Below are 9,477 nucleotides of genomic sequence, written 5' to 3' on the forward strand. Positions count from 1 at the left end.
CTCTTTTGTATAATAAACTGATTATACTGTTATTTCCCCACCTTCCTTCATCAGTGGCTCAATGGTTAGACTTTATTATAAGATTTTTATGAATCTTCGCTTTTTTAGCCACCTATTGGGCAACTTTTAGAATAATTTGTTGTTTTGTGCTCCAGTTGAAAATCGGAGACCGTGAAAAGTAAAGGATATTTAATATTAAATAATATGAAAGTGTGTTGTACGTCTTTTTATTAATTGCATTGGTGTAACGTACATTTTTTGTATATTTAGAGCAATATTTTCTTGTCGTTTCAACGACAAGATTACAAAAATAAAATCATGCAGCTTAGTCTATCGCTGCCAGTGTTCTATCTGCACGAACCGCGGACGATATTTTGCTTAGACAGCCGTTAGTGCTGATATCACTCAAGCATGGAAAAGACCAGGCCGGTGGAGCGCCTCAATAGGTCCTTATTATGCTAGCCCGTGATATATTCAGCCTCTGTCTCCCCTCCCCTCCTATATAACCCTCGTGCCACGCGCTACTCTACCAGTATCACTTCGTTGTTCTGTGAATACTAGTCGGTGCCTCTCGAGCTGTGATGTATCGCCTGGAACGCTCCTAGCGCGCGTATTTAAGTATTATACTAGTCTACGTTGATACCGACCTGAGTATATATATATAGATGAATATATTATATGTATGTATCGTGAAACCGGCATCAGTATAAATATACTAGAAGCTTGGTGTAAAGCTTGCTTTATCCTCAAAATCTGTGGAGTGAGAAATCATTCAGAAGTGGCGATGGGTTGTGTTTCATTGGGATACCGAAAGTGTGGATATTGTGTGTGAAATACAGGTGTTTTTGCATTGCCTATCTAAACTCAGATTGTGCCTGTGTTGTTTCAGAGTGCTGTCAATCACAACGATAGGCGGAGCGTAGGTTTCTTGAAAACGAGGCTGACATCGGTTTAGATTCAGCGTCTTTCGACAGAGTACGACGGAAAGGCATACTGGCGCTATGGGGAGGCGATTTGTATCGACCCTGGTCCTTACCGCCTTACTGGTCTTTACCGTAGTATCCCAGGTGAGTGAATCTTCATCCAAGCAGGACAGTTTCACTAACTCTAGACTGATAGCATATTCTTAGATTAATTTATTTCATTAAAAAAAACAAAAACATTGAAGTTGTCTTTATTTAGTTATGAATGTTGCTATACTAGTGCTCATTTCAACTGTTCCAAATGTCAACATGTTTAGTTAGTATGTAGACCAAACTGGTGCCGTGGGAACCGATAGTTTTAGATGATATTTATTGGGGTCACGGCCCTCTCGGTTAACGCACAATGACTCAAACTCCTTTTTTTACCTCTCTTTCCAGACTTTTGGCTCTGAAGTTTTTGAACTTCGGCTTGATTCTTTCAACAACGACTACGGACGAGATTTTGAGGGAAACTGTTGTAGTGGGTATCGTTCTGAACACGGGTCGTGCAGCAGTGTCTGTCGAACTTCTTTCCGTGTGTGTTTAACACACTATCAGGCAATAATTGACCCTAATCCCCCATGTACATTTGGAGAGGTCATAACCCCTGTACTTGGCAACAATTCTGCGTATTTATTGGATAAAAAGATGTCAGGATTTACTAACCCTATTCGATTTTCGTTCGATTTTTCTTGGCCGGTAAGTAGGTGTAGTTTGTTTTTTTTAATTTGTTGTTTTTTTTTTATCTTATTACGTTTTGTCTAAAAAATTAAACAATGAGTTATCAAATGTGGTAATGATTTACATGAACAATCTAGCAGTGTTAGAATTTGAAAATTTCAAATACGTTTATCCAATACCAAGCTATTTTTTTATCGGAAACATTCGATTACAACATATATATTTAAAAAGTAGCCATCAAAAATGTTTATTAAATAGCTGGGATGATAAGCTTAACTTTATAGTTTGTTTGTTGTTATTTTTTGTATAAGTGTTTGTGAATTCGGCGTTATAATGCTTAACTGACTGTTTGTGTTAGGCTGAGACTTAGTTAGGCCTATATGTTTTTAACGTATTCGTGTTTGTGCGAGGTACATATTTTAAATTATTTAGCATCTGGAGTGCTACAACAGTTTTTTGGTGTTTCTTCACTTTTATTCGGACAGTGTTTACATTTGAATCAGTAATTTTGTAGGCTATATTGTACATAGAACCTCTTCATTTAAATTTAATATTTTAATAGGGTTCATTGTGAGAGAAACTTTGGAATGTTAGTTGATCATGTTTCCTCTTAACACTACGGCCATCAGTTGACAGTCATCTATTATTGGAAGGTTGTGTAGCTTGACTTGTGGCGCCATCTATTATATGTTTATTACAAGCTCACTACTCTACCCTGCCGAAAGTTGCTTATTAAATTAGTTGTTCGTTTCTCAAGTTTTTTTGTACAATTGGAATCAGTGGAGCAGAGAGACTGCTCATGATTGATCAGCAAGATTCTTAATTACATGTAAACGTTATTTAGGGCAATTTGCTGAGAAGGGTTCGACTATCAAATAATTAACATATATTTACCAAAAAAAAAAACAAACAGTAAACTCTTATCGATATCAATAATTTTCAAAAATAAAGGCTTTACTTTATTGTTTATCTAAAAGTAGTTACAGATCATTATAAACATATCAGTAATAGTTTTCAAAAACCAATATTTTTAATTGGACATTGGAGGTAGAAGTTGTTTATAACCTGAAGTATCAAACTTTTCTCGAATAAACATTTGAAGCGGGCAACATCTACCTAGATCATGGTAAAACCAGACAAGTACTCCTCATTTCACCATACTTTGCCCAAATCATTTATAAAAGAAACTTTTATTTCTTCAACAGGGGACCTTTTCTCTCATCATAGAGGCTTGGCACGATAACTCGGCTGAAGTAGGTGAGTTAAAGCATTTACTTCTGATCAAACTACCTATGTAATCAAAGCTGCAAATTAACTCAATAATTGGTAATTTAATCTAGTGGTTTAGCTAACTGCTGTGCCATAAAAAAACTTGTAAAGATTAGAATACCTTGATTCATCGTAAGTGCAATGAACTCGGCCGTTATTGTGTGTATTTTCTGTAGGCTGTGATTTATAATAATAATAATATGGATCTTTCCTGTTTCTTGCACCACTTTCAAATAGAAAAGAATATGAATTTTTTAATGCTGATTTCAGAAGTATAAATTAAAATTTTGAAAAATGAAAAGAAATGTTTATATATATTTTGTTTTTATTTGCTAGGTTACGTCAGTTTATGTGAGGTTTCACGAAGTTAGACTAATTAGTAAATAAGTACATGTTTATGTAAATGAAAAAAAATTTCATTTAACAGATTCTTAAAAAATGGAAATATCTTCTCGTTTGTTCCACTTTAAAAATCAATTCTCCAAATTGTAAGTACTTGGAATGTGGTTAACAAGTACGTTTGGCGTTGTAGACATGATTGGTTGTTTCAAGTTAAGCACAAAGCTACACAATGTAAAAATCAATTCTCCAAATTGAAAGTACTTGGAATGTGGTTAACAAGTTCGTTTGGCGTTGTAGGCATGATTGTTTGTTTCAAGTTAAGCACAAAGCTACACAATGGGCTATCTGTGCTCTATCCACCACGGGTATCGAAACACGGTTTCTAGCGTTGTAAGTCCGCAGACATACCGCTGTGCCATTGGGGGGTTTGTAGGCATGAAAATGATCTCTTCAAGCAAATGTTTAAGAATATTTTCACATTGAATTTGTTACATCGTCACTAGATACTTGATGTTTTCCAGTTATTTTAAATGTATATATATATATAATGCTAAAAAGCACTTCCTTTGTTTCGTAAGCAAAATACAAAAAATTATAAAAATATTTCTTTTCATTTCTCCAAATTTTGATTTATATTTCTGAAATCAGCATTAAAAACTACATTAAAACTATATTTCCCGGCATGCCCAGGTGATTAGGGCGCTCGATCCGCAATCTGAGGGTCGCGGTTTCGAATCCCCATCCCACCAAACATGTTCGCCCTTTCAGCCGTGGGGGCATTATAAGTTACGGTTAATCCCACTATTCGTAGCTGAAGAGTAGGCGGTGAGGACTAGCTGCCTTCCCTCTAGTCTTTCACTGCTAAATTAGAGACGGCTAGCGTAGATAGCCCTAACGTAGCTTTACGCGAAATTCAAAAACCAAACCAAACTTTTCTATTTGAATGCGCTGCATGAAACAGAAAAGATTCAATAATATTCAGCTCACAATGACTTTTGTCATTTTTCTTTTTTTTAATTTGAATATGCACGTGTTTTTAGGGTATTCTTGGTGATTTTCAACACTGTTTTTGTACGTGTTATATTACAGCTATTGTTCGTGGTGGTTCACTAATGTTTAAATTGTGCTTTTTACCTTTCTTGGTATTATTTGTATTGTCTTCAACACGTCACTGTTGTTATATTCTCATTGGTATATTTCGTAGTGGTATTGGTTTTGTCGTTACTACTCCGCTGTTGTTGTATTAGGAGTGTTATTAGGTTGTCGTTATGCGGGGGTTATTAGTGTTGTCGTTACTACTTTACTATTGTTGTATTGTTAGTGTTATTAATGTTGTCGTTACTACTTTACTCTTGTTGTATTGTTAGTGTTATTAGCGTCGTAGTTACTACTTTACTCTTATTGTATTGTTAGGGTTATTAGCGTTGTAGTTACTACTCTGCTATTGTATTGTTAGGGTTATTAGCGTTGTAGTTACTACTTCACTGTTGTTGTATTGTTAGTGTTGTTATTAACGATGTAGTTACTACTCTGCTGTTGTATTGTTAGTGTTGTTATTAGTGTTGTCGTTACTACTTCACTGTTGTTGTATTGCTAGTGTTGCTATTTGCGATGTCGTTACTACTCTGCTGTTGTTGTATTGTGTTATTAACTTTGTCGCTACTACTTTATTGTTGTTGCTTTCTTAGTGTTATTAGTGTTGTCGTTACTACTTCGCTGTTTTATGTGGGTGTTATTAGCGTTGTCGCTACTACTTTGCTATTGTTGTAGTAGAGTGTTATTGGTGTTGATGTATTGGGAATATTACTGGCATTATCGTTACTGCTTTGCTGTTGTTATATCGTGTTATTAGCGTTCTCGTTACTACTTCGCTGTTGATATATTGTGTTATTAGCATTCTTGTTACTACTTTGCTCTTGTATAGTTAGTGTTATTAGCGTTATCGTTACTATTTCGCAGTTGTATTGTTAGTGTAATTAGTATTGTCGTTACTACTTCGCTGTTGTATTGTAAGTGTTATTAGTGTTGTCGTTACTACTCCGCGATTGTTGTATTGTTAGTGTTATTAGCGTTGTCGTTACTACTTCGTTGTTGTATTATAAGTGTTATTAGTGTTGTCGTTACTACTCCACGATTGTTGTATTGTTAGTGTTATTAGCGTTGTCTTTAATAGTTTGCTATTGTTGTATTGGGGTGTTATTGGTGTTGATCTATTGGGAATGTTACTAGCGTTATTGTTACTACTTCGCTGTTGTTGTATTGTTAGTGTTATTAGCGTTGTCTACTCTGCTGTTGTTGTTACTACTTTAGTGTTCTTGTATTGCTGTTATTAGTGTTGCCGTTACTACTCCGCTGTTGTTGTGTTATTAGTGTTTTTAGCGTTCTCGTTACTACTCCGTTGTTGTTATATTGGGAATCTTATTAACTTTGTCGTTACTACTTCGCTGTTGTTGCATTGGGAGTGTTAGCTTTCCAGTACTATTTCATTTGTGTTGTTGATACTTGACTTTAATAGTTTTTAATGAACTCGTTATGTGGTTTGTTTAGCAACAGTTCGGCTAGTACTGGACAGCTTGTTTTGTGATGCTAATTACTAGACTTGGATTGTATGATTGCTTTTTGTGCTGAAAACCGACTGGCTATATAGGTAGATAGAACAAGTGATGACACGACCTAGGAATCCGTTCGTCCCGATAAAACTTGATGGTAAGTAAAAGGTCGACACTCTTGTCGTCTGACAGCGTTTTTTCGTGCCATTAGAAAGGTGACTTCTTCTCAAACGTTATCTGTCAATCCCTGGTCAGTAGGGAGGATCTTCCCACGCCATCAAGTAAAGTGTTTCGTTTCTTGAATGGCCAACGACGTTGACGGAAGCGGTCAGCTGGCCATCTGGCGCAGCTTAGGCAGGCTGTATTTTCCTCCATCCTGTTCTTCTGCTGAGATTCAAGGCTGTAATCCCCCGACCGTGGGAAACTTCGATGCTAGACCTGCGGGCCTTTAGTAACTTCGTCGATCTTTCTTGAAGACGCCATCTAGTGGCACGCTACGTTCTCGCGTTTGACACGACGGGATACATTTTGTTGTAATGTGTTAATGAGCCTGGACATACTTGATAGGACTTACAATGAACGACGACAGTAATAACTAAAGGACGTAGGCCTTTTTGTTGCTGTTGTTAAATATTATGTAGAAATTGTTAGTCCAATAAAACGCCATAGTTATCAGCCTTTCAGCTCGTATCGAAAAGGTTATGACATGAATAAAGTTTATTATTTATATATTTTTTATGTTGTGTAACTAGAACAGACTTAGTTGTGGTATTTTTAGTTTCACTTATATAAGTGTTTGCTTATTATGATATTATTCATATGTGACTGTGTTTTGGAAGAATGTCGGTGTTTCGTGTACTGTCACTAACTGGAGTTACTTGTCCAGGTGGCAGGACGTTGATAACGCGTCTGGCCACTCAGCGGTCACTGGAGGTTAGCCCGGACTGGACACAAGATTCCCACCAGACAAAGCACGCGACAATACGATATTCGTACAGAGTTCTATGTGACGACACCTACTACGGCGAAACGTGCACCAAGCTCTGCCGTCCAAGGAACGACAAGTTCGGCCACTACAACTGCAGTCTAACGGGAGAGAAGGTGTGTCTGTCGGGCTGGACAGGGGAATACTGTACCGAAGGTAAGCCAAAACCTGTAACTGATCCCGAACGAAAGAATTACGTACCGTGTTTCCTTCGACGTTGGTGCGCGAGCAGCATGCATGGCTGGGAGATTTTGGGTAATGTGATAAATTGTTTAACTTTACCACTTTCTTTAACTTGGGTCGTCATGCGGAACGAGCAACTCGGGTAATGTAGGTCACCTCCGCTAGGTGGCAGGACAGTTTCCTGACATCTGCTCTTCCCCGGGGCCAGCTGTCGCCAGAGAGCGAGTTTCCCTTATCACAATGGCCGGCGTCTAACAATACATGTTATCGAGTCAAGATTGCCCCCTTATGGCTACAGCTCCAAGAAGCTGTTGTTAAAGGAGGGGGGGGGGATAAATAACCGTCTTATATTCAGGTTTTTCATGAGTAAAAGATTTAGTTCCTGGATTGAGCTATTTGTAATAAGGGTTAACTTTTTTCTATCACAAACACATTCAAGACGATGACAATCATATCTGTAAATTGATTTCTATTTTATTTTTTTATTTTTGCAATATTCAATAATTGAATGTGGGAATGCAGCTTGGGTCAGCTGAAGTCTGATGAGAAACCTAGAGTAGTTCCAAGTAATGAATGCCGTTCTACTAACATTTGATATTAAGTATTATCTAAAGATTAAAAAAAACTAAACAATTTAATTAACATAGCTTGTAAAATCCATTGTTAGTTTTTTAAAGAGTGAACAAAAGATTTACGATTTACTGCGCGTAGATATGTCATTGCAAGATAAGAATTTTGAATCAGTTAATAATGTTGTGGCCTAATACAATACTTAAAAATACATCAATTTTTTTGATCAGGTTGTAGTCCGCTGGTTTTCTAACAATACTTATTTTATTTTCTAGCTGTCTGTTCCGGAGGCTGTCAACACGGTAAATGCGACCAGCCTAATGACTGCAAGTAAGTTTAATTCCCTCTTGCCGTGGGAAAGCACGCTCACGAAGGTGTGTTTGATGGTTGAGGGTGGAGGTGTAACTGGCGGGGTTTATGCGTCAGAAAATTCTTAGAGCACGAAATAGAACTTCATAGTCTTTCCGAGACGGTAGTCTTAATTTATACACCTTATCGCTCAGTGAACCGTAAAACCCAAACGATGTACATAATGGCCTGTTAGGGTGTATTGACCACCCTCCAGAAGGTAGAAGTTGATTATCAATATAAAAAACAACACTTCTAATCAGCAGCTTTGGTCGTGTCGCTAGTGATAGTGTAGTCAGTTTCCTCAATATGATATTAAGTTTGATGATATATTGATAAAGGAAATCTAGAGGTAAATGTGTGAGAAGGTATATCTTATTGTAGTAACAACTACTAAAGGTATATCTTATTGTAGTAATAACTACTGAAGGTATATCTTATTGTAGTAAGAACTACTGAAGGTATATCTTATTGTAGTAACAACTACTGAAGAAGTTAGTGTTAAACTTACCCAACATAAGTTTATAATCCACTCTACTGTTGTAGTTCTAATACAAGAACCCAACATATATTTACAATCAACTCTACTGTTGTAGTTCTAATACAAGAACCCAACATAAGTTTACAATCCACTCTACTGTTATAGTTCTAATACAAGAACCCAACATATGTTTACAATCAACTCTACTGTTGTAGTTCTAATACAAGAACCCAACATAAGTTTACAATCCACTCTACTGTTGTAGTTCTAATACAAGAACCCAACATATGTTTTCAATCAACTCTACTGTTGTAGTTCTAATACAAGAACCCAACATAAGTTTACAATCCACTCTACTGTTGTAGTTCTAATACAAGAACCCAACATAAGTTTACAATCCACTCTACTGTTGTAGTTCTAATACTAGAACCCAACATAAGTTTACAATCCACTCTACTGTTGTAGTTCTAATACAAGAACCCAACATAAGTTTACAATCCACTCTACTGTTGTAGTTCTAATACAAGAACCTGTCAATGAAGGCAGAGAAAACTAGATCTGCCATATCCGTTACTGACGAGGCATTTTGTCCAGTATCAGCACTCTTTAGCTAGCGTAAAAGTGTCACAGATACTCACTGGTGGACTTGTTTGTTCCTGTATATGTATGTATGCATGTTTTGTTTTTGTGCTGACTAACATATAAACAAAACTACCGTTTGTTATAATTATTGATGTATAAAAAGTGTTTTAAGGATTTCAAAATATTTTATTTACATTTCTTTGTGGTTTTTTCTATTTTTTTGCAAAGTCTATAAGGTTCTTTTTTTTTTTTTACAGATGTCACCAAGGTTGGCAAGGTCCCACATGCCAAGAGTGTATTCGGTACCCTGGGTGTGTCCACGGCACCTGTTCCAAAGCCTGGCAGTGTAACTGTGAAGAGGGTTGGGGCGGACTCTTTTGTAATCAAGGTGAGCTGAACATTTTGTATTTATACCTCCCCCGCCTAAACCTTGTAACCAAGGATGAGCTCTGAGTAGTGTATTAGTCCCCCACCCCAGTGAAACCATGTATCAGGGGGATCTCTGAGTAGTGTACTAGTCCCCTT

General features: G+C 36.9%; 1 protein-coding gene across 1 annotated transcript in view; it reads left to right on the forward strand.

Moving 5' to 3' along the window:
- The first annotated feature begins 601 nt into the window (after nucleotides 1–601).
- Nucleotides 602–9,477, forward strand: part of LOC106473015 (neurogenic locus protein delta-like) — a 15,420-nt gene continuing 6,544 nt past the window's right edge. The window contains exons 1-6 of the mRNA XM_022401525.1: nucleotides 602–1,067; nucleotides 1,362–1,661; nucleotides 2,849–2,900; nucleotides 6,690–6,944; nucleotides 7,817–7,871; nucleotides 9,210–9,340. Of these exons, the coding sequence (XP_022257233.1) occupies nucleotides 1,002–1,067; nucleotides 1,362–1,661; nucleotides 2,849–2,900; nucleotides 6,690–6,944; nucleotides 7,817–7,871; nucleotides 9,210–9,340 (859 nt within the window). The 5' untranslated portion in view covers nucleotides 602–1,001. The remainder of the gene's footprint in view (nucleotides 1,068–1,361; nucleotides 1,662–2,848; nucleotides 2,901–6,689; nucleotides 6,945–7,816; nucleotides 7,872–9,209; nucleotides 9,341–9,477) is intronic.

This window comes from Limulus polyphemus, unplaced genomic scaffold (assembly GCF_000517525.1).
Source record: "Limulus polyphemus unplaced genomic scaffold, Limulus_polyphemus-2.1.2 Scaffold5812, whole genome shotgun sequence".
Taxonomy (NCBI): domain Eukaryota; kingdom Metazoa; phylum Arthropoda; class Merostomata; order Xiphosura; family Limulidae; genus Limulus; species Limulus polyphemus.